This window comes from Pelophylax lessonae (assembly GCF_965119305.1).
Source record: "Pelophylax lessonae genome assembly, chromosome: 10".
In the NCBI taxonomy this organism is placed as follows: Eukaryota; Metazoa; Chordata; class Amphibia; order Anura; family Ranidae; genus Pelophylax; species Pelophylax lessonae.
Window position 1 is genome coordinate 216,871,128 of NC_138777.1, and position 25,461 is coordinate 216,896,588.

At 44.2% G+C, this 25,461-nt stretch overlaps 2 protein-coding genes across 2 annotated transcripts in view; one reads left to right on the top strand and one right to left on the bottom strand.

The window, feature by feature from the left end:
* LOC309565458 (E3 ubiquitin-protein ligase RNF182-like) overlaps positions 1–691 on the bottom strand; it is a 28,068-nt gene extending 27,377 nt beyond the window's left edge. The window contains exon 1 of the mRNA XM_082270430.1: positions 475–691. The gene's annotated coding sequence lies outside the window, so the exon portion shown is untranslated. The remainder of the gene's footprint in view (positions 1–474) is intronic.
* Positions 1–17,936, top strand: part of CEP89 (centrosomal protein 89) — a 154,132-nt gene extending 136,196 nt beyond the window's left edge. Inside the window, exons 17-18 of the mRNA XM_082270407.1 lie at positions 607–776; positions 17,609–17,936. Coding sequence (XP_082126533.1) covers positions 607–776; positions 17,609–17,798 — 360 coding nt within the window. The 3' untranslated portion in view covers positions 17,799–17,936. The remainder of the gene's footprint in view (positions 1–606; positions 777–17,608) is intronic.
* Positions 17,937–25,461: the final 7,525 nt, after the last annotated feature.

Below are 25,461 nucleotides of genomic sequence, written 5' to 3' on the forward strand. Positions count from 1 at the left end.
CAGCACGGAACTACAAGTCACAGCATATTAAAGGTAATTAACAAAGACTGCTGTGAACAAGGTTTATGATATTCAGCTGTTAAAGCACTACTAGTCCCAGCATACCTGAACAACAGTTATTGCAGCTTTACATACATGCATGGTTAACCAGAAACATGTGCTATCAGCTGCAACTTCCCATTTTATTAGGGAGCTACAAATCCCAAAAAGCAACAGTAGCCTTAGAACTGCAACCTGCAGCCATCTAATAAATAACTACACATTCTAGCATGCCCTAAAACTACACATTGCAGCACACCCTAAAACTACACATTGCAGCACACCCTAAAACTACACATTGCAGCATGCCCTAACAGGACATACTGAGGATTGTAGTCCCTCGAAAGCTGCAGAACCACTCGTGCACTAGGGGAAGAAGAAGATGAGGAGGATGGATGCTGAATTAGGGGTTATAAAAAGATTTGATAGCCATACCTGACTTTAAGGTGTCAGCAAGACATATTCGAGCAGCAGCTGACAGGTAGATTTGAGCGAACATCTGTTGGTTTCTGCAGTCATCCTGAGAGCTGTCAGACAATTACCCATGTCACTCTTCACCGCTTACAGGTGTACAAGAAGAAAGCGGCCAGTACAGTGCGAGGAATCACTCACACACTGAAAGAACAGGAGGAAGATTTTGCCGGGAAGGCGGCCCGCTCCCAGCGTGAGATGAAGCACCTCCACTGGCTCCTACAAGACAGGCAGGATGCATTTAATGAAGTCTTGCAGCAGAAGAGGTAAGTCAAAGACAAGGCACAGCCAAGCAATTAGAAGCCGTTGAAAAGGGTGGGGGGGGTATGCAAATGCCCTGCTGTGGGCACCGTCCCTTTCATCCCAGTTCCGTCTGCCAGTGGGGGGGCTTTACAAGCTGTGCCCTATTCACACAGAAAATGGAGGTCTCCTTTCCCCCCCTCCCAGCTCCTTGAAGATATTCATCAACTACTGACTGCAGAGCCTGTGTCTTCCCATTGCCTGATTGTGCGCTCCTTTTCATGTGATGACACTGCTCAATACACCCCACTGCACAGAGGCTATGTACATCTTACTTTGTCAATATCACTTATAAAGCCACAGAAGGGGAAGTGACTTCATTTTGTCTCGGGAGCAGATAATTGGCTCATTGATGGTAAGGCTGATGTGTAGAGGTGGAACGGAGAGAAGGATCCTCCTGCCTGTAGAATTAAGGACAGGCTTTCTTGTCATCAGACATCAGAGGAAAAGGTGCAGCTGGTGAAAGTTGCACGTTGACAAACCTTACAGCCCCCGCCGCTGTTACTGGCAAAATATTGGCTTTGTTTGACCATTAAGCCCCGTACACACGTAGTGATCGTCGGCCGAACGATCGGCCGTCTTTTGTCCGGTGCTGTCCTGTCTGTTGAAAACTGCTAAAGACTGCACACGAATTTTGTCGGCCAACAGCAGCCGACTGCAGAAGTGATGTCATGAGATGGTTAACTTTCTGTGTCTTTTTTCTTTTCTGAGCATGCCCAGTCTTGCTAATCTGCTGTTTGTCGGCCGAATTCTGTACTGACTGGCGAACAATCGGCCGTTCTGGTGACGGGCAACAAAAATTTTAAAGTCTGCACGACAGATTCTGTTCGGCCGAAAATGCCCTGTCGGTTGTCGGAAGCATCATACTAACAAGCCTACAATCGGCCGATCGGTCGGTGGCCGAATATTTACGGCCGACAATCGGTACGTGTGTACGGGGCTTTAGTCATGCATGTTCATCTGTGTTTAAAGGGTCGTTCCTTCCAAAACTGCTAGTTCTGGTAAAGGTCAGGTCTGGTGGGGCGCATCACCCACTATTTCATCTATAGGGGGATGTAACAGTGGGGTCTCCCCTGGGGGGGGGTTCTGAATATGCTTTCACCCAGTACACTGATTTCTTCTGCGCAATGCCTCTCCAATAAACAATGTAACAAACCCATTGGTAATTCCTGCAACAGGTGAGTGGAGGTGGGAATTCAGGAACAAAAGTTTACCTTCCATAATAAGCTTAAAGTAGAAGTATAGGCAAAACTTTTTTTTTTTTCCATTTTTGGATAGAGCAAGGGAGGGTTCTAACCCTTGTCAGAATTTTTAGTCCATCTGTGTCCCATTACGGAGATTTCCCTTCACTTCCTGTCCTATAGCCAAACAGGAAGTGAGGGAAAATCCCTGCAAATTAAAAGGAATCCCTTGGGGACCCCCAGGTCACCAGAACTAGTGTCCCCATTGGAAGATTTCCCCTCTATTACTTTTCTGGGGACAACCCAAAATTTGGGATTTTCTTTTCAAAAGATAATAGTAAACAGGATAAATAGAAAGGGGGAACCGGAGCACAGACAGCAATAAAAACTGACATGTGTTCTAAACCATCTGCACTTTTATAACTAAAAAAAAAAAAAAAAAAGTTTTTTCTTTAGTTACATTTTAAGCTTACAATGAGGGGAAAAAAGTATTTGATCCCCTGCTGATTTTGTATGTTTGCCCACTGAGACCAAGAAATGATCAGTCTAGAATTTTAATAGGTTTATTTTAAAAGTGAGAGACCGCATAACAAAAAATCCAGGAAAAAGTTTCAAAAAAAGTTATAAATTGATTTTCATTTTAATGAGTGAAAAAAGTATTTGATCCCCTATCAATCAGATTTCTGGCTCCCAGGTGTCTTCTATACAGGTAACAAGCTGTAATTAGGAGCACTCTCTTAAGGCCGCTTTCACACATATAAACCAAAAATTTGTGTTGCGCCAGTCATATGCACCATAGTGTAATAAAACTCTCAAAATCAGTGTCAATACATGTTCCAATGTCCATACAATCAATCAAATAAATGGTGAATCCACGTGTCCAAAAGAATCTTGTGCAAAACGTAATTAGTGCTTTCGTGATTAGTGCAATCCCACCACCAGGTGAATTGGTCTCTCACCTCCACTATAGACCCACTGCTGGGTCAATCACAGCGTTGTATATACGGGTCCCTCTCAAAAAATTAGCATATTGTGATAAAGTTCATTATTTTCTGTAATGTACTGATAAACATTAGACTTTCATATATTTTAGATTCATTACACACAACTGAAGTAGTGCAAGCCTTTCATTGTTTTAATATTGATGATTTTGGCATACAGCTCATGAAAAACCCAAAATTCCTATCTCAAAAAATTAGCATATCATGAAAAGGTTCTCTAAACGAGCTATTAACCTAATCATCTGAATCAACTAATTAACTCTAAACACCTGCAAAAGATTCCTGAGGCTTTTAAAAACTCCCAGCCTGGTTCATTACTCAAAACCGCAATCATGGGTAAGACTGCCGACCTGACTGCTGTCCAGAAGGCCATCATTGACACCCTCAAGCAAGAGGGTAAGACACAGAAAGAAATTTCTGAACGAATAGGCTGTTCCCAGAGTGCTGTATCAAGGCACCTCAGTGGGAAGTCTGTGGAAAGGAAAAAGTGTGGCAGAAAACGCTGCACAACGAGAAGAGGTGACCGGACCCTGAGGAAGATTGTGGAGAAGGACCGATTCCAGACCTTGGGGAACCTGCGGAAGCAGTGGACTGAGCCTGGAGTAGAAACATCTAGAGCCACCGTGTACAGGCGTGTGCAGGAAATGGGCTACAGGTGCCGCATTCCCCAGGTCAAGCCACTTTTGAACCAGAAATGGCAGGGTAGCTGCTCGGCACAGGGCCCAGAAGATAGGGGCAATCACTGTAGTAGTGGATTATATGGTGATTTCCAGCTTCTAGGGGGATCTCACAGATATGGCACATACATACTTACATTGGTCCAAGCTAGATAAAAGAAAAGGAATTGGCAGCACTCCAGGTTGAGTCAAAGCTAGACCAGTGTAACTCTGTAAATATTGCCATACCAAAGCTTCAACTTTAGTGCCAGTTCACACTATAGCATGTGCGGCGATCTCATGTAATATCGGAGCGCACTGCTCCTTCATTACATGCGATCGGATGTGCAGCGCGAATTCAGCCATACACTTTGTATGGCTAAATTCGCACTGCACCCACACAAAAGTCGCACATGACCCTTTTTTTCAGCCACATCAGGATCGGATCGCACAGTGGTTCACACTTGTGCGATCCGATCCTGTGCGAACTGTCAGATCGCACTGCGATATGCGATCAAACTGGGGGTGTCGTTAACATTTCATTGACACCCCCTGCGTATCGTATATGGCAGTGTGAACTGCCAGATGTGCGTTTGCGATGCGGGAACAGGCTGCGAATTCGCAGCCTTCGCGCATCGCACAAGTGTGACCCGGCACTTAAAGTGATTGTAAAGTCTCGTTTTAAAAAAACAAAACGAAAAACAAACATGTTAAACTCATCTACCCTGTGCTGTGGTTTTGCACAGGGCAGCCCGGATTCTCCTCCTCTCAGGTCCCTTTTCACTGCTCCTAGCCTCTCTCCTGTCGAGTGCCACCACGGCAAGCAGCTTGCTCAGGGGGCACCCGAGCTGAGCTGCAGCTCCGTGTGTCTATTCAGACTCAGAGCTGCGGTTTGGCCCCGTACCCTCTCTTTCCTGATTGGCTAACTGATTTTGATTGACAGCCGTGGGAGCCAAAGGCGCCATGACTGTGTCTCAGCCAATCAGAAGGGAGAGTCCTGGAAAGCTGAGGGACTCGTGGACATCGCTGGACAGAGATGGGGCTCAGGTAAGTATTAGGGGGCCTAAAGGGGCTGCTTCACACACAAGGGTTTTTATCTTAATGCATAGAATGCATTAAGATAAAAAAAAAACTTTCTGCCTTTACAACTCCTTTAACCACTTGCCGACCGCATACTGTATTTATACAGCGGCAGAGTGGATCTCCCAGGCAAAACCATGTATGGGTACATTATTTGCCTGGTAGGAGCTAGGGGGCAAGCGCACGCCGCCGGCAGCGCACTCCCGCCCCTGATCGTCAGTGGGGAAGCTGATGCGTGTGTCAGGCGGCTCTGATTGCCGCCTGACACCCGCGATCGTTCCCCGCTGAGAGAGAAGGACGGTCGGCTGTTGTAAACACAGCTGACCGTCCTTTTCCCTGAAATGATCACAGAGCTCCTGTGATCCTTCTATATAGGATCACATGTCTCTGTGATCATTTCACAAGCCACTCCCCTAGGCTGACATTTAACCCCTTAATCACCCACAGGGTTAACCTCTTCCCTGCAAGTGTCATTATTACAGTAACAGTGGATAGTTTTAGCACTGATTACTGTAGTAATGTCACTGGTCCCCCCAAAGTGTCAAAAATGTCAGTTAGGGGTCCGATCTGTCCGCCGAAATGTCGCAGTTCCACAAAAAAAAAAATCGCAGCTCGCCGCCACTATTAAAAAAAAATAAAAAACAATTAAAATGACTTAAATCTTTCCTGTAGTTAGTAGACGCGATAACTTTTGCACAAACCAATCAAAATACGCTTCTTATTGCGATTTTTTAAAAAAAAAAAAAAATTTGTTACCAAAAATATGTAGCAGAAATCAAATTAGCCTAAAATGTTAAAACATTTTGATTTTTAGATTTTTTTTTTTTTTTTGGGAATGTCATATAGCAGAATGTGAAAGATAGTGTTTTTTTTTTTTTTTTTTCAAAATTGTCGCTCTTTTTTTGTTTGTGGCGCAATAAATAAAAATTGCACAGGTGATCAAATAACACCAAAGGAAAGCTCTATTTGTGGGGAAAAAAAAGGACGTCAATTTTATTTGGGTACAGCGTCGCACAACCGCGCAATTGTCCGTTAAAGTAACGTAGTGCTGAATTGCAAAGTAGGGCCTGGTCATTAAGGGGGCAAATCCTTCCGTTTTTTTTTTTTTTTTTTATTTAAAATTTTGCAATATAACACTGGAAAATCGGCAATATAAACAAAACATTTACAGTTACACAGAAATTTTTTTGCAATATAGGCCCCTCAGAAGGAGGGGAGCATGAACTGGGGAGGGGCATGAAGGGGGGGGAGGAGCTGGGTCCAGGGTCAAAAGAGCATCGAATCGGATATGACCTGTGGGATCAAGGGGAGTCTTTGGGCAAGGCCTGGAACGTGAACATAAATTTAGCCATGGAGGGGTCCGTCTGGGGGAAAGTATACTTGATGTAGGCGTCCCATTTCTGAGAGAATAGTTTCCGTGAGGAACGGGCTGAAAGATCCGTATTAATGCAGTCAATGGAAAGAAGTGTGGCAAGCTCTGATCGGACCCGGGCAAGTGATGGGGGGGTCGTGGAGATCCAGTTGGCCAGGATCGTTCTTCTAGCCACCAATAAACAGGATAGGATCCACAGGTGATGTGTCGCAGGGGAGGTGCTAGACCATTTTTGCAGGCGTTTGTCCCAGTAACCAAACAGGAGCAAGAGAGGATCTTTAGGTATGGCGGTCTTGGTCACTTCCTTGATAAAAGACAGAACCTGGTCCGAGAAAGAGGAGATGGAGGGACAGGACCAGAACTTGTGGCATAAGGAGGGTCTTTCCGCAGCACATAACGGACATTTGTGAGCATCCAGAATTGTTTTGTCCGACAGAAAGGGTACATAGGCACGGTGGAAGATCTTTAGCTGGGTCTCTTTCCATATCGAGTTGGGTGTGAGGCCGAGGGTGGTGTTGAGACCTTGGATCATGTGAGGCAGTGTATCTTCTCCAGGGAAATCCTTGAGCCAGTTAGAAGCCGTTGAGGTGGAAAGCGCAGGCGGACACTGTTTCAGAAGCGGTTTGTAAATCGCTGAGATAGTGAAGGTGGCAGAGTCCAACAAGGTGTCGATGAGGGATGGTTTAAAGCGAGCTTCTGGTTTCCCCGCGGTATTAGTGAGGAAGTGTAGGCATTGTGCCACGAAAAAAGTGTCCTTGTCCTGCAGTTCAAATTTAGCCTTGATGGTGTGGAAGGGATATGGACTGCCAGAGCCCAAATCACATAATTGTGCAAAAGTTACCAGACCCTTCCTTTCCCATTGTTGAAATATAGCATGGTCCAGGCCCGGAGGGAACCCGGGATTTCCCCGAATCGGGAGAAACTTGGAGAAATGTAGGGGTAGCTTCAGGAGTTTCCGCCCTTCCGGTCTTAAAGTGGTTAAAGCCCAACTCTGGGTAAAAATCTAATTTCAATAGTGCTTTCTGCATTACTTACCTTACTCTTTAGTATCCCTGCCATACACATCCCTGTAGCCAATCTTGCAGTGTCCTCACTAAAAGTCCCAGTTTCCTCTAAGCCCAATGTTGATTTCCTGCCCTGAAGACCAACCACTGTACCCTGTTCATTATCTTTCCTGGCACCGGTCCCTTTGCCTCCCCCATGTACAGTACTTCTGGCGCTGAGCAATGTGGGAGGACCCTGCCACTGAACGTTTTACCAACACCAATAGGAAGTGTCTATGCCTCCTAAAAATTCTACTTGTCTGGACATCATAGGCTTGCTTCAGATCTTTAAAGTGGAGTTCCGGCCGAAAATACTTTTTTAAGATAAAAATACCCCTTTAATCCTAGCATATCGCCAATAACATTAACACTATTCACAGATTACAGTACAGTATATGATTGTAGATCATTTCTTACCTTTAAAATTGATTGCAGAGCGCGGCCATCTCCGGTGTGGGCGTCTGAAGCCGCTCTGTCCCCTCTTCCTGGTTTCTGGCTACCCAGAATGCCGATCGCAATCTCACGCATGCGCTGTAGATTGCGATCGGCAATCAGAGGAGCGGCCGGCCATGCCCATTGCCTCCTGGGATTAATGACTCACATCTCCCAGTATGCAATGCGAAACCGGAAGTGACGTCCAGGGCCGTGGCCGCAGAAGAAGGAAGTAGGACAAAGAATCCTCTCAAATAAGGTAAGTGACCCCAAAAAAAAAAAATATTGCCCAATTCATTTTTAAAAAGCATATGACTACTCAAATCCGCTAAGCTGAAAATGTGGGTGGAACTCCGCTTTAAAGTGATTGTAAACCTCAGACATGACATATGAACAAAGCATATCCCTCTTTGGTATACACTTGTCTCAGTCCAGTGCAAGTGTTATTTCTGTCTGCTGCTTAATTCCTCTGCTATCTGCATGAGTCACTTCTGACAAGTTTTCCTGACATCAAGAGAATAAAGCCCCGTACACACGCACCGATTTTCGGCCGAACAATCGGCTGTCTTTTGTCCAGTGTTGTTGTGTTGGTTGAAATGTGCTCTAGACTGCACACACATTTTTTCGGCCAACAACAACCAACTTCAGAAGTGATGTCATGTGATGGTTTACTTTCCCTGTGTTTTTTCTTCTCTGAGCATGCCCAGTCTTGCTCATCTGATTTTTGTCTGCCGAAATCTGTACTGATTGACGAACAATCGGCCGTTCTGTTGACGGCCAACAAAAATTTTATAGCATGCACACCAGATTTTGTTCGTCCGAAAAGTCGCAGTCGGTTGTCGGAAGCATCAGCCGACAATCGGCCTATCGGACGTTGGCCGAAAATTTACGGCCAACAATCGGTGCGTGTGTACGGGCCTTAAAGGTGACATGGGAGGGACGTCCAGCACACAGCCTGTGATTGACAGCCTTAGCTCTGTTCGTGTGTGCTGTGTGAAGGGGGGTGTGTCCCTTTCCTCCAATCAGCTCTCAGATCTCTCCTCACTGAGCTCTACAGAGTATCTTCAGCTCCCCCCCCCTTTTTTCTGACCGCTCAGACAAGATTGATAAATTCTGGACTTTGAACGGATGTAGAGAAAAGAAGACTTCGGATAAACAGGTACAACTTGTGTAGGAGGATTTGTTTCATCTCTGTGCATTACCTGAGGACAGTCCATTCACTGTGTATATGCATATTTAGCATCCATCCTAAATACTATATCTGGTTGGATGCTGGCAGCAATCTGGATTCGGTGTGTGGTAACCAGCTCGGGTATTTTTCTCTTTTCATTTTTGACTTGTAATAGGGGTCAATAGAGTCTGGTGAGTGCGCTGAGCATTTATGTTGGTGGAAAGGACATCGTTCTGTCTTCACTTTTGGTGGATGAATATTTCACTCTAATTAGATCTTATTTGGACTTTGCTATATATATTTTTCATTTTTATGGACAATATACATTTTTTTTTTTTGTTCAAATTAATGTATTAAGAAGTATCACATCACTTTGGTGGCAGTTTTTATTCGTTATAAGTATTGTGGCCTTATATATAAGTGGGAGCGCTGTTACCATTATTATTTTCAAGTTCTTAGGTAGTTATTACACCTTATAATGGGCAGTTCTGAAAATATATTTTTTTATTAATAATTCATCACAATTTTTTGGATACAGTACTAGCCATTAAATGGTAACTCCACTTTTGTGGGGAAAAAAAAAATAGCAAATAAAGAAAAAATAATATAGAGTATACAATCCCGGCACAAGTCCTATTGTAATTCAGGGGTCGGCAACCTACGATCCGGCCAGTCAGCGCACATGACGAATTCACATGCACCCGGCCCGCGGACATTTTAAGTAAGATCAGGGGGCAGGAAGCTGAATGAGAACACGGGAGACACACAGCAGCGCTGATAAGACAGCGGGAGCTTCCGGAGTTAACTTTTTAGGTGATTGGTTTCTAGGTGCTCCTAGCAACCGATCACCAGCTTGTTGATTTGAAAAATTAACTCCAGAAGCTCCCGCTGTCTTATCAGTGCTGCTGTGTGTCTTTCCCGTGTTCTCATTCAGCTCCCTGCTCTGCTTTGTCTCCCTCTCTGCATGGGGCAAAGTAGGAAAGGGCAAAGCTGTGGGGGGGGGGGGGGAGGCTGTGTAATATGTAGAGGGGGCTGTGTAATATGCAGGGGGGCTGTGTAATATGCAGGGGGGCTGTGTAATGTAAAGGGGTCCAAAAGGTATGGGGGCTGTGTAATGTAAAGGGTTTTAGAGGTGCGGGGGCTGTGTACTGTAAAGGGGTCCAGAGGTGCAGGGACTGTGTAATGTAAAGGGGTCCAGAGGTGCGGGGGCTGTGTAATTTAAAGTGGTCCAGAGGTGCAGGGGGCTGTGTAACGTAAAGGGGTCCGGAGGTGCAGGGGGCTGTATATTGTAAAGGGGTCCAGAGGTGCGGGGCTGTGTAATAAAAAGGGGTCCAGAGGTGCGGGGGCTGTGTAATTTAAAGTGGACCAGAGGTGCAGGGAGCTGTTTATTGTAAAGGGTTCCAGAGGTGCGGGGCTGTGTATTGTAAAGGGGTCCAGAGGTGCAGGGGACTGTGTATTGTAAAGGGGTCCAGAGGTGAAGGGCTATGTAATGTAAAGGGGTCCAGAGGTGCAGGGGGCTGTGTAATGTAAAGAGAACCAGAGGTGCGGGGCTGTGTAATATAAGGAAAAGGAGGGGGGTTGGAGACCCTGCAGCAATGCCAGAGCCTCAAGGGAGTGACCCTGCATGCTCCCTCGCAGTGAACTGGCTTTGTATTAGTGAAGCACCTTAAAGTGAGATAAACCTGTACCGGTATTATTACTATGTTGGAATTATTATTATCTTCATTTATTAGCAGGTGAATGCGGCCCTCCATGAATTCACATACAATGAATCCGGCCTTTAAGTGGAAAAAGGTTGCTGACCCCTGTTGTAATTGAATGTTATTAACCACTTAACCCCCGGAAGATTTTACCCCCTTCCTGACCAGGGCCTATTTTGCGATTCTGCACTGCGTGACTTTAACGGACAATTGCGCGGTCGTGCGACGCTGTACCTAAACGAATTTGACGTCCTTTTTTTCCCCACAAACAGAGCTTTCTTTTGGTGGTATTTGATCACCTGTGCAATTTTTTTGATCATGTGCTATAAACAAAAAAATAGCGTCAATTTTGCAAAAATAACAATATTTTTCACATTTTTTCAAATGTGAAGGGGTTAACTTTTTTGAGAGGGAGGGGTTAAGTGTGTCCCTAGGGGCGTGCTTCTAACTGTGATTGGATGTGGCTTGAGGTGTAAGAACAGAGATCAACGGTCCTACATAGCAGAACTGTATGATCTCAATTCTTACAGAGGGGAGAATGACAGGCGGCTGTGTTTACATTAGCCGCCTGCCTTTCTCCCGCTGTAACGGACAATCGCGAGTGCCCGGCGGGGTCCGTGAGTGAGCGGGAGCGCGCCTCCGGCGGCGCGCGCTCACTCCCTAGAGCCTCACAGGCTAGCGACGTAGACCTACGTTGCTTTGCCTGTGAGGGGCTGACTGCCAACGTAAATCGTCGTTAGGCAGTCGACAAGTGGTTAAAAAATCCTATACAATAATTAATAATGACCTTTCCGTTTCAATCTGCAGCTGTTGTAATTTTCTGAAAATGCAATATTGTCGCCTGGGGCTGTTCTGTACACAGAATGTATACTGACCACACCCCCAGAAACATCATTTCCTGCTTGTGTGATTGGCTCACCAATTTTGCCAGAAGTCTGCCTAAGATACAAGTCAGATTTCTGGCATCCCCTGCAAAAAAAATGTCATTTTTGGTGAGATCCTCCCAATAGGAACACGTCTAAAGGGATGCAGGCCCAGCAGATTTCCTCATTAGTGCTCTGCAGCTGCCACGGCTGATTGATAATTATGCGGCCCTCCTTGCATTCACATACAATGAATCCGGCCCTTAAGTGGAAAAAGGTTGCTGACCCCTGTTGTAATTGAATGTGATTAAAAAATCCTTTATAATACCTTTCCTTTTCAATCTGCAGCCATTGTAATTTTCTGAAAATGCAATATGGCCGTCTGAAGTTGTTCTGTGCACAGAATGTATACTGACCACACCCCCAGAAACATAATTTCCTGCTTGTGTGATTGGCTCACCAATTTTCCCAGAAGTCGGCCTAAGATACAAGTCAGATTTCTGGCATCCCCTGCAACAAAAATTTCATTTTTGGTGAGATACTCCCAATAGGAACACGTCTAAAGGTATGCAGGCCCAGCAGCTTTCCTCATTAGAGCCCTGCAGCTGCCACAGCTGATTGATAATTATGAAACCACTCCCATTAGACCCACTCAGCACAGGGGAACAAACAATGATTTCTTCAGAATAACAAAAGGTAGAAATCTGCAACTAAGTTTGTTATAATCCTTGTAATGCACAGAGATCACCCAGGAGGGAATATTTTTTTTCTCAACAAAAGTGGAGTTACGTTTTTTAGGCGAGAAGTTTGTTACACATTTGGTTTAAGTTACTAATTGCACGGTTGTAGAAACCAATCCTAGGTTCCACCCTTATTGCAAGTATTCCAGAAGGTCGGTGTATAGATAGTAAACATTATGCACATTATGTGTAAGTAATAGGGATACGGAGAGAGATGAGCACTTATCTGTTTGTTGTTGAAAAGTCATAATCAGATTTTATTTTTATAGCCATTTGCTAGCCAATTATATGGAAGGCCTGGAGAACATTATTGCTGTATATTAGCTGCAAGTCGTGTACTTTCCCCCCATATTGCTAGAACGAGATTAGGAACATTATGGCTATTATCTGTGAGAGCCTGCAGAGGACCTGAGGAATAAAGTGTTATGGACGGAGATAACAGAAATCCATCACCAAGGATGCAGGCAGAGGCAAGCTCTGCATCGTCTCCAGCAGCCAATCTCAAGTTGTCAGGTCGGGGACCGGCTCATTTGCAAGCCAGATGAGATTCTCAGAGACTGGGCACCTGCAGCTATGAAAGAGAATATTCCTCTTTATTATTCTTCTAGTTAAAGCTTAGTGACCCCATTGTTTTACATTTCCTTTAATATCTGTAGAATTTAAACATCGGCAGGGTGGTAATATCTGCTGCTGGGGCTTGTTCACACTAAAAACATGAACAAGGCATGTGTTAGAAAAAATCTAAAACTCTCAGCATTTTGTATCTTAAAGAGGAAGTAAACTCTTCCTGTTTTTTTTTCCCCCCTGCAAAGTAAATGCATAATGTGCTAGTTTGCATCGCACACTAGCTCTAGCACATTATGTGACACTTGCCTGCAAATGAAGCCCGCGTTGTCCCCGCATCAATTTTCGCCCCTCTTCCTTCCGGATCTGCGGCCTCCGGCTGTATTACTGGCCGGAGCCGCGTGACGTCACTCCTGCTCATGCGCGCGGGAGCTGCCGGTCACAGCACAGGGCTCTGAAGGAACGGCACGGGCGGCCATTTCTTCAGAGCGCATGTGCCGATGACGTCATCGGCTGCATGAAATGTGAATATCTCCTAAAGGGTGCAAGTTTAGGAGATATTTACAGAGTCTATAGGTAAGCCTTATTAAAGGCTTACCTATAGATAAAAGTTCTCAAGGTCAGGCACTGATGTTGGAGAGAAGGCCTGGCTCGCAGTCATTGCTGTAATTCATCCCAAAGGTGTTCTGTTGGGTTAAGGTCAGGACCAGTCAAGTTCCTCCACCCCAAACTCGCTCATCCATGTCTTTATGGACCTTGCTGTGTGCAGTGGTGTGCAGTCATGTTGGAACAGGAAGGGATCATCCCCAAACTGTTCCCACAAAGTTGGAGCATGAAATTGTCCAAAATGTCTTGGTATGCTGAAACCTTAAGAGTTACCTTCACTGGAACTAAGGGGCCAAACCCAACCCCTGAAAAACAACCCCACACCAAAATCCCCCCTTCATTGATTTCACTGATTTGGACCAGTGCACAAAGACATAGGGATGGCCCCTTCCTGTTCCAACATGACTGCGCACCAGTGCACAAAGCAAGGTCCATAAAGACAATGATGAGCGAGTTTGGGGAGGTGGAACTTGACTGGCCTGCATAGTCCTGACCTCAACCCGATAGATTAGAGCGGAGACTGTGAGCCAGGCCTTCTCGCCCACATCAGTGCCTGACCTCACAAATGCGCTTCTGGAAGAATGGTCAAACATTCCCATATACACACTCCTTGTGGACAGCCTTCCCCAGAAGAGCTGAAGTTGTTATAGCTGCAAAGGGTGGGCCAACTTAACCGCTTTGCGACCGCCTGCCGCAGTTATACGGTGGCAGGCAGCCGCTCCTGGGCAAATCGCCGTGGCTGTACGTCACTTGCTCTCATTAGGCCCCCTTTTGTCAGCGGGGAAGCCGATGTAGCGGGCAGGCTTTTCCGATTGCCGCCTGACACCCGCGGTTGTTCCCCGCTGAGAGATATATAGGATCACAGGTCTCTATGGTCATTTCACAAGCCACGCCCCCCCCCCCCCCCCCAGTTAGAATTACTCCCCTAGGCTCACATTTAGCCCCTTGATCACCCATAATGTTAACCCCTTCCCTGCCAGTGTCATTATTACAGTAACAGTGCATATGTTTAGCACTGATTACTGTAGTAATGTCACTGGTACCCCCAAAAGTATCAAAAATGTCAGTCAGGGGTCCGATCTGTCTGCCGCAATGTCGCAGTCCTGCAAAAAATCTCAGATCGCCGCCACTAGTATTTTTTACCAAAAATATGAAGCAGAAAACAAACTGGCCTAAAATGTTAAAAAATTTAGATTTTTACATTTTTTTTTTTTTGGGAATGTAAATAGCAAAAATGTAAAAATATAGTTTTTTCTTTTTTCAGAATTGTCGCTCTTTTTTTGTTTATAGCGCAAAAAATAAAAATCGCAGAGGTGATCAAATACCACCAAAAGAAAGCTCTATTTGTGTGGAAAAAAAGGACATCAATTTTATTTGGGTACAGTGTCGCACAACCGCGCAATTGTCCGTTAAAGTAACGCAGTGCCGAATCGCAAAATAGGGCCTGGTCATTAAGGGGGCAAATCCTTCCGGTCTTAAAGTGGTTAATATTGGTCGCAGGCTGGTCAGTAAGTTGAGCTTGGAAATTCTTTGGTTTTGTTTGATATGTGTTGCCCTTCCAGTGCTCCTTGCTGCAAAGGCCAATTATAGGTGGGGGCAGTGACCATTTTTTGCATTGTTTGATATATTGGTCAGGCAAAGCACTTTGCATTTTGCTGGGTGTTTAGTGTGCCCCTGACCCTTTAACCACTTTACCTCCGTTCACTTTGCTGCTACTGCAGCAAAGTGGCTCGTTACCGTCCAGCGACGTAGACCTACGTCGCTGGACTCCGCCCCTTGTGGGCGGCACGCGCGCGCCGCCGGAGGCTCGCTCCCGCTGTTTTCAGTCACAGCGGGAGTTGGGCCAGGGGAGGAGTGGCAGCGATCGCCGCTGCTCTTACCCGATCGTCGGGGATCGAGTCTGGAAACACAGCGGGCGGATCTCTGAAGTGACAGGCAGGGTCAGATTGCAGGGTTCAGCATAATTGAACCCTCGATCTGTCCTTGTGTCACTCAGTCACCCCCCCCCCCCCCCCCACACGTCAGTAAGCACCAGGCATACATTAACCCCTCCCTCTCCAATAAAATTAACCCCTTCCCTGCCAGTGTCATTTTTACAGTAACAGTGCATATATATAGCACTGATTACTGTAGTAATGTCACTGGTACCCCCAAAAGTGTCAAAAATGTCAGTCAAGGGTCCGATCTGTCCGCCGCAATGTCGCAGTCCCGCAAAAAAAAATCGCAGATCGCCGCCATTACACGTTAAAAAAAAAACACCAAAAATGACAGAAATCTTTCCCTTAGTTAGTAAACGCGATAACTTTTGCGCAAACCAATCAAAATACGCTTATTGTGATTTTTTTTTTACCAAACATAGGTAGCAGAAAACAAATTGGCCAAAAATTAAAAAAAATTTAGATTTTTACATTTTTTTGGGGGGGAATTTCATATAAAAAAATTTGAAAATATTGTTATTTTTTCAAAATAAACGCTCTTTTTATGTTTATAGCGCAAAAAGTAAAAATCGCACAGGTGATCAAATACCACCAAAAGAAAGCTCTGTTTGTGGGAAAAAAGGAGGTAAATTTCGTTTGGGTACAGCGTTGCACGACCGCGCAATTGTCAGTTAAACTCGCACAACACCGAATCGCAAAAAGTGGCCTGGACGTAAGACAGCAAAATCCTCCGGTGGTAAAGTGGTTAAGGAGAGGTGGGCTCCCTATAGCTCACCTGCCCTTCACCTGTCTATCAGAATACTTGTGCTTCCATTGTGGAGACTCTTAAAAGTTAGGCCCCTTTCACACTATCCGTCCGTCGGACGGAGTCCGTTTTTCTCAGCGAGGGATCGCGCCGATGATCCCCCGCTGAGCAGCAGGAGGACAGCTGTGTCTCCGCGATGTGTGCGGAGACACAGCTGTCAGTTCCCCATGCATCTCTATGGGGGAAATCGGATGGGAACGGACCGTCGTTCCGTTCTCATCCGATCCCATCCGATCCGCTGGACGGATGGAAAATAGGGTTTCCATCTATCCAGATTTGACAGGTCGGATCGGGTCGGATGTCAGCGGACATGTCAGCTGCCATCCGATGCCCCATAGGAATGCATAGGGGGACCGTTCAGATCCGCCAAAAAAACCAACAGGCGGATCTGAATGGTCCGCCTGTGTGAAAGGGGCCATAAAGGTAGGGACTGCAGGTAACAGGGTGCCTTGTTGGGGCCTGCAGCTTACGCATGTATTTGCAAATCTGTGCAACTAAACCCCAGGTTTTAACGCATACTGTTAGACAGGATTATTCGGTTGGTCACAAGCTGGTTGGTGAGCTTGGAAATTCTTTGGTTGGTGAGCTTGGAAATTCTTTGGTGAGCTTGGAAATTCTTTGGTGAGCATGGAAATTCTTTGGTGAGCTTGGAAATTCTCTGGTGAGCTTGGAAATTCTTTGTTGAGCTTGGAAATTCTTTGGTGAGCTTGGAAATTCTTTGGTGAGCTTGGAAATACTTTGGTGAGCTTGGAAATACTTTGGTGAGCTTGGAAATACTTTGGTGAGCTTGGAAATTCTTTGGTGAGCTTGGATATTTTTTGGTGAGCTTGGAAATTCTTTGGTGAGCTTGGAAATTCTTTGGTGAGCTTGGAAATTCTTTGGTGAGCTTGGAAATTATTTTGGCGAGCTTAGAAATTATTTTGGCGAGCTTGGAAATTCTTTGGTGAGCTTGGAAATTCTTTAGTGAGCTTGGAAATTCTTTAGTGAGCTTGGAAATTCTCTGGTGAGCTTGGATATTTTTTGGTGAGCTTGGAAATTCTTTGGTGAGCTTGGAAATTCTTTGGTGAGCTTGGAAATTCTTTGGTGAGCTTGGAAATTATTTTGGCGAGCTTAGAAATTATTTTGGCGAGCTTGGAAATTCTTTGGTGAGCTTGGAAATTCTTTAGTGAGCTTGGAAATTCTTTAGTGAGCTTGGAAATTCTCTGGTGAGCTTGGATATTTTTTGGTGAGCTTGGGAATTCTTTGGTGAGCTTGAAAATTCTTTTTTGAGCTTGGAAATTCTTTTGGTTTTGTTTGACAACTCAATATTGAACCCTACGGACTAAGACTGGGATGCCATTAATGTTCATGTGTGTGTAAAGGTGGGCGTCCAATACTTTTGGTAATATAGTGTATACTTCAATGAAAGTTTTTGTTGCAGGAGTTCAGCTTAAAAAATTTTGAACGCTTTGTGCCAGGGAGAGATTTCACGTACGCATCTATCGTAGCAGCCACTCAGCCCTTAGCAGATAAAAAACTGTTTTTCTAAAATAACCTTGTTCTCAAAAGGCTAAAAATAAACCAAAGCGGAAAGAGCCGATTGTAATTTCAGACTCCTTTTTTTTGTTCTCTCTCTGTGAAACAATTGAACGTCTTTTCTTCTTCCAGACAAGTGGAAGGTGAACTTGAAGTCATCTGGGAGTCGGCGTCCAATGAGAACAGACAAATGAAGACGCTCTTACATGACACCCTGAGGCAGAGCAAGCACAACGCTGGCGACTTCCAGCACAACTCCGTCATTGGCTTCAGTTACTGCGAAGTGAATTCCTTCTCTCACCAGGACGAGCCGGCCGGCTAGAGCCGAAGATGAGCAGCTTATCTCCATAATACTAAAGCTCATGTTACTTTTCTCATTTCCGTGAGTAGTATGTGCCAGGGCCAGGATTCTGCTGTTCCCGGTATCTGGACTTGGCATTATCATAGATGGAGAGCCAATCTTTTTTAATCAAAATGACTGACTGGTTTTTATTGGCTGTTCAGTTGTGATGCCATTTTTGCTACCTTTTCTCAATGGAAGTCTCTACGTACATGAGAAGGAGTCGCTGCTTCCGAATAACTTCTGAGCCTACAGCCTACCCTTTGTGGGCACAGGTGCCAGCCAGATGGAGTTCCCCATGTGCAATAAAGAGAAGGAGCGGCCGTACTTGATCAGCGTTTGATAAAAATGTATTGCTCTGGTCAAAACACAGAAGGTCCACCCAAACATTCCAAACTGACGCGTTTCACCCAGAAAGGGCCTAAAGTTGTCTACCATGGCAATTTTTTAATTTTTCGCACACATTTTAACCACTTCCCGACCACCCGCCGCAGTTATACTGCAGCAGGCAGCCCCTCCTGCGCAAACCGACGTAGGTATACTTCGGTCGCCCGTCTGCAGCTAGGGGGCGAGCGCACGCCGGCGGCGCGCTCCCGCCCCCGTTTGTCAGTGGGGACTCCGATGCATGGGGCAGGCAGCTCCGATTGCCACCTGACACCCGCGATCCCTCCCCGCTGAGAGAGGAGGATGGTCAGCTGTTGTAAACACAGCTGACCGTTCTCCCTGGAAGGATCACAGAGCTCCTGGGATCCTGTTATATAGGATCACAGGTCTCTGTGATCATTTCACAAGCCCCGCCCACATACAGTTGTAAACACGCTCCTAGGTACACATTTACCCCTTGATCACCCACAGTGTTAACTCCTTCCCTGACAGTGTAATTTTACAGTAACAGTGCATATTTTTAGCACTGATTACTGTAGTAATGTCACTGGTCCCCCCAAAAAAGGGTCAAAAATGTCAGTCAGGGATCCGATCTGTCCGCCACAATGTCGCAGTCCCGCAAAAAATCGCAAATTGCCGCCATTACTAGTAAAAAAAAAAAAACTATAAAAATGACATAAATCTTTTGCGCAAACCAATCAAAATACGGTTATTGCGATTTTTTTTATTTTTCTTTTTTTTTACCAAAAATATGTAGCAGAAAACAAATTGGCCCAAGATGTTAAAAACTTTTGATTTTTAATTTTTTTTTTTGAGAATGTTATATAGCAGAACGTGAAAAATATATATATTTTTTTCAGAATTGTCGCTCTTTTTTTGTTTACAGCGCAAAAAAGAGAAATCGCACAGGTGATCAAATACCACCAAAAGAAAGCTCTGTTTGTGGGGAAAAAAGGACATCAATGTTATTTAGGTATGGCGTCGCACGACAGCGCAATTGTCCGTTAAAGTAACGCAGTGCCGAATCGCAAAATATGGCCTGGTCATTAAGGGGCAAATCCTTCAGGTCCAGAAGTGGTTAAAGTTTGTGTTTTTTGCTATAAATAACTTTTAAACTCCCCAAACAACTGTGTGTTTTCTGAAAGCAGTGACCCTGAAGAGTAAATGGTGGTAATGTACATTTTTTGTGTCACACCATATTTGCGCAGCTATTTCTCTAATGCATATTCAACAAAAAATACGCTAAAATGAATTTTAGGGCAAGCAAACCCAATGTTATACCAAATTTTTTGGTAAAATATAAAAGATGGGGTTGCTTTCAGTAAATAGATACCAAAACATGTAAAGCCATAAAAATTGTGCCAACCTTTGAAATCACAAAAACTGCGCTTTCCTAAATTCTCTATTAGAGACGCGTTAAAAGCCTTTATGGGACATGAGTTTAGAGATAACTGTGAGTTATGGCTCTAGAATTATTGCTGTCGCTCTGACATTTGCAGCGATATCTCACATGTGTGGTACAATTCATGTTTACATAATCATGCTCGCCCTACACGGCACTTTTGAATTGGGGTGTGCGTACGAAGATGACGGGTGCTTTACATAAATATTTTTATTTAGATTATATCATTTCTTTTAGCATTTTTTATTTAACCCCTTGACGCTGGCCGCACACGTGTACGTAGCCTCTCGGCGTGTTGGCCTTATTGCCGAGCGGCTGCATAAATGCGGCCCTGTGTAAACCACTTACCGTTCTGAGAGTGCGCTTCCTGCAAGATAGCTGGCGGGTACCAGAAAGTTCCCAATGCATACTAGCATTGGGAGCTTTCCGATCATGTGACCCGTATGTCTGCCTCTGCCTCCCGGCTTTTAGAACCCTTAAGAGCCAGGAGGTGGGAAGGGGTTACCTTTGTTGCTATCACAAGGGTAATATCAAGCCCTGTATGTGATAGCATTGGGCAGGTGACAGGTCCTCATTATGAAGACATCAGGGGTCTGTTGAGCCCCCCAATGTCTCCATTACAGCTAATCAAGCATGGATCGTGCTTAAAGAGGTTGTAAACCTATTCAACGTTTTTTTTTTTTCTTGCCACCTGTAAGAGAAACACATAATGAGCTAGTATGCATCACATACTAGCTCATTATGCAATACTTACCTTAGAACGAGCCCCCGCCGTCCCGCCCGCTTACCTGCATGACGGCGACATGTCCAGTCGCCCGTCTTCCTGGATCGCGGCATCCGGCCATCTGATTGGCCGGAGCCGCGGTGATGTTACTCCCGTGCACACGCGCGGTAGCCGACAGTCGCGGCACGGGGCTCTGAAGGAACGGCACCAGCGGCCGTTCCTTCAGAGCGCATGCGCCAGTGATGTCACTGGCTGCATGTAAGGTAAATATCTCCTAAACGGTGCATGTTTAGGAGATATTTACAGTACCTATAGGTAAGCCTTATCATAGGCTTACCTATAGGTAAAAGTGTCAGAGGAGGGTTTACTTCCTCTTTAATTACCTACATCCTCAGTTACAATAGATAGACAGCTGTGAACCTGGAAGCAATGTAATACACGTAGCTTCCGAGTTAGTTAGTACCCCCGTTCTCTCTATGGATGCCATTGCCCACAGTTCCAGGATCCCTGGAGGAATGGGAGAGCCTGGGAACCACCACCGGCGAGGGGACACAATCCATAAAAGTGATCAGTTAACCCCTTGTGTACCGCACTGTTTATAAACAGACGGTAGACAAGGGGTTAACCACGCTGAGTAAGCCCTTTTCAGGCAAAATGCTTCAGAGTGAGGAGGGCCTGAGTGAACCTTCTGAGTTCTATGTCCAGAACAATAAAGTTTTATCAAGCGCTGATATCATGGGACTGCGGCTGTTCCTTCTGTTGGAATCGTCTAACATTTTCTTCCTTCTCTGGCAGAAGGAAAACAATGTTAGAAAATGTACATAGTCTGACATGGTTACTATGTAACAGCTCTGAGATAATAACACATGACCGCAGTTTTGGTAAATATCATAGGCGAGTAGCCATTCTTAATGAGAAGATTTTCTGATTCTTTGCCAACCAGCACCATTGGGAATTGCAGCTGTTTTTTTCCCCCATTCAGCCAGTACACAGAGGAGACAGCATTGATCTCTCTTCTGCATTGTGAAATTATTGGACGGCAGTAAAAAGATGTCCAGTGTACTGGAAAAGCTTTGTATGAGAAGACCCCTTCCCACCTCCAGAGGCAGTTGTACTTCAATGTGTGGTCCTATTTTCACAAGTGAAGCATTGGTGGCTCTATCGGGTCTCTACAGCCAGGCTAATGGTGGCGACGCACATTTCAATATGATCATTCAATGCAACTAAACTGATCGAATTGAATAAAAGCCAGAAGCAATCGACCCAAGTCAAGGGATTGCTGCTTCCATTACAACCTTTTCACACAGTTTTTTTTTTTTTTTTTATAAATTGAATAAAAGCCACATTTAGTAGATGGTTTACCATTTCAAAGAGTATGTAAAATGTATACTTATAAAATGAAGCACAGATGTTAGGGGGTAGAAAAATTGTAGAAATCTGATTTATTGTCACTGGCATCTTGTGGGGTCTCAGGACTGCCTCCTAGTGGTAGAAAAGGTGACCAGAAACAATTCTACTGACATATTCCGTTCAGTACACTCTGTATTGTCACCAGTGTTCTATGAGCTGTACATGACATGTTCTCTCTAAAAGGTACATTATATTTTTATCAATGCATATCATTTATTTTCTTTTACTAAAGCCGCTTTATCGTTAGTAATTACAAAAATTCTAAGCTTTATATGTATTTTGTACAATAACGGTGTGATCTGATATTTTATCTATATTTTGTCTACATTTCTGCAGTCTAAAGTCAAAAATACTATTTATATTGAGCGTGTAAGCGTATGTAGAGTGTGTGTTTATGTATGTATGTATGTATGTGTGTGTGTGTGTGTGTATATATATATATATATATATATATATATATATATATATATATATAATCTTTTTTTTTTATTAGCTTTTTGATTTGGAAGGCTTAGATCATCATTTTTGTTTTTGGATTTATTTATTTTTGTTCAACTATGTAAGAAGATCGATCTATCTATTCTATCTTCTCTATCTATCTTATCCATCTATCCTACCTATCTATCTTATCCATCTATTCTATCCATCCATTTTATCCTATCTATCTATCTTATCTATCCTATCTATCTATCTATCTATCTATCTATCTATCTATCTATCTATTTTATTCTATCTATATATCTATCTATCTATCTATCCATCTATTTTATTCTATCTATCTATCTATCTAATATATCTAATCTATCTATCCTATCCATCTATTTTATTCTATCTATCTATCTATCTATCTATCTATCTATCTATCTATCTATCTATCTATCTATCTATCTATCTATCTATCTATCTATCTATCTATCTATCTATCTATCTATCTATCTATCTATCTATCTATCTATCTATCTATCTATCTATCTATCTATCTATCTATCTATCTATCTATCTATCTATCTATCTATCTATCTATCTATCTATCTATCTATCTATCTATCTATCTATCTATCTATCTATCTATCTATCTATCTATCTATCTATCTATCTATCTATCTATCTATCTATCTATCTATCTATCTATCTATCTATCTATCTATCTATCTATCTCAGAAGCCTCCCTGAAGTGAGTCAGCTTTATCAATGGGATGGTCTTGTACAACACTAAATATTATACGAGATATATGAGATCTTATACCTCATATATATATATATATACACACACATCAGGTTTTATTGGCCCCCCACCTTCCCATTGTTCAGTGGAGGAGTAAGGAAAGGAGGGTATATGCTCCTGGGGGGAGCGGTTCAGAGAACCCGTTTCCATTAACCTTCATAGACAAAGGACAGAGTTACTTTTCAGGGAAACTTTACTAATAATAATACCAAGGCTGCCATCTGAAAATGCTAATTGTCTGGTTGTCATTAAAGCCGGTCTCCTAAACCCACCACCTGCCTCCCCCACCCCTGTAACCTCTCCTACCTGGCTTAAAAAAAAAAAAAAGAAAACCTATACATACATTTTAGCTGCTCTGGTGACATCATGCCAGCTTCCTCCTCTTCCAGAGATGAGATGGGCATTCTTCTTGAGTGGTGGGCCCATAGAATGATTAGTCCTTGAGTACTGTGAGCCCGGTCTGCATGATGATGCGCCCCCTGGGGGGGGGGGGAGTATAAACAACAGGCTGGGCTCACAGGAAATGGGCAGAAGAGTACTGAGGTATTGGACCAAGGTAGAAGCCAGGGACAGTGCTGGAGTATAAAGTAGAACTTGACAAGGGAGTTCTATGTTAACCCTTGTGAAAGAGCGAGACCCTGTCACTGTGAAAATGGAGAATATGACACCGGATTCAAATTTAGTCTTTGTTCACACTGGTGCGTGCAAAATACCACATGTGCACAGGAATTGCACCGCATTCCTTTGCACATCACATGTGATGTCTCTGCAGTGCGATTTGAGCCAAACATTAAAATCGCATCCACATCAAAATGGTGCAGGACCCTTTTCTTTCCCCGCACCAGAATCGCATCACATGAGCGTTCACACCCATGTGATGTGAGTCTAGCAATCACACTGCGTTTTGCGATCTGTTTCAGGGCGTCATTAATCTAAAATTGACACCCGCAGCAGATTGCTTGGACGCCGTACGATTGCCAAGCATTGTGATGTGATGTGGGGAAACGCAGCAAAGCTTTCATGCATCACATCAGTGTGAACCAGGGCTGAGAGTTAATGTGAGGTTCTGGACTATAGTTTCTGAGCAGAGAAAGCTGTGGTTTTGGTTTTCTCTAGATTCTGTAGTTTTGGATCAGAACCTTCACTCCCCATTCACAGCAGTGCGACTTGTCATGTGATTTGACAGTTCCAAATCACATGACAAGTCACACCCATTGCTGTCAATGGAACCGTTCATGTCACAGCGAAGGTTCCTGCACTACTTTGTATGATTTTTATTGCAATTTGCATAGACTTCTGTTAAAGGGTGTCACAAGCCACAATGAAATCGGCAGTACAAATTGACACAGGATTGAGCCCTGGTTCACACCTCTGCAGCTTTGAAATCACGCTATTTCAGTGCAATCCAGGTACTCAGGTGTACACAGGTGTACAGGGTCATTATATACTCAAACCTGAGGATAGCTCAGAGCTCCCATACTGGAGACAGAAGGTCTCAGAGGAGCCCCAGCCAGGAGTCAAGAGACAGGAGGTCTCACCCAGAAGTGCCAGGTGGGCTCCTATCAGGAAAACCCTATCCAGAGGCCAGGATTGAGCCATGCAGCAGGGCACTGCATCTAAAGGCTAAGAGAGCCAAGTGACCACACAGTCAGAGGGACTGGTAAAAAGAGCAGCTGTGCTGCCAACAAGGGAGCCAGGTGGCTCTGTATTTTCCCTTGTTCATATTGATGTGGGAGAACCCCTGCATGGGCAACTGATGTCTATGAGAACTTTTCATTTTATTTAATAAAAATGGGCTGCCATGTCCTAAAATCCAGTTTGGACTGGCGCAACTAATTGGAAAAGCACTTACCATGTGAGAATAATCTCCCCAATACCACACACACCCTCAATACTTTGAGTTACTGACCCATAACAAGCATGCAGATCATTACTCCTGATCTCAATGTTTGTTCTGGGCCTCACAAAGCACTGAAACCATTGAGTCAGCCTGACTGCCAGGCAAGTAGCAGTTTCGGAGTAGTCAGCTGGACATTTGCTCTGTCAGAAGGAATTTCCTTGGTCTATCTCTTTGTAAACCTGACCACACATGTTGCAATCTGTACAATCTCCTTTTGATCTTCCACAGCTATGTAGTGCCAGGGCCAGCCTGATTGGGTGAATGAAGAGTCTGGGTGGGTCCTCATATAACATAGTTTTGGTAAGTTTACAAAGCAGACAGTACAGGGATTGAACAATTGTATTGTAATATGTGTAACCAGCTGAATGTGATTCTCCTTTTTAATAAAAGTGATGAAGAGAGATTTTATGTTATTTTTGCACAGCGGATATATTTTATAGTATTGTATGGCTTGTAAAATTTATTTTTGCAGGAATAAAAAAAAGGCATATTTTAAATAAATGTGTTTATGGTCTTGCTTTCATCTTGTTACTTGCTCGGACTAGGGAAAGAGCGGAAAGAAAGAAAAAGACCAGGTCAGGTCTTTAATCTGAGGGCAAA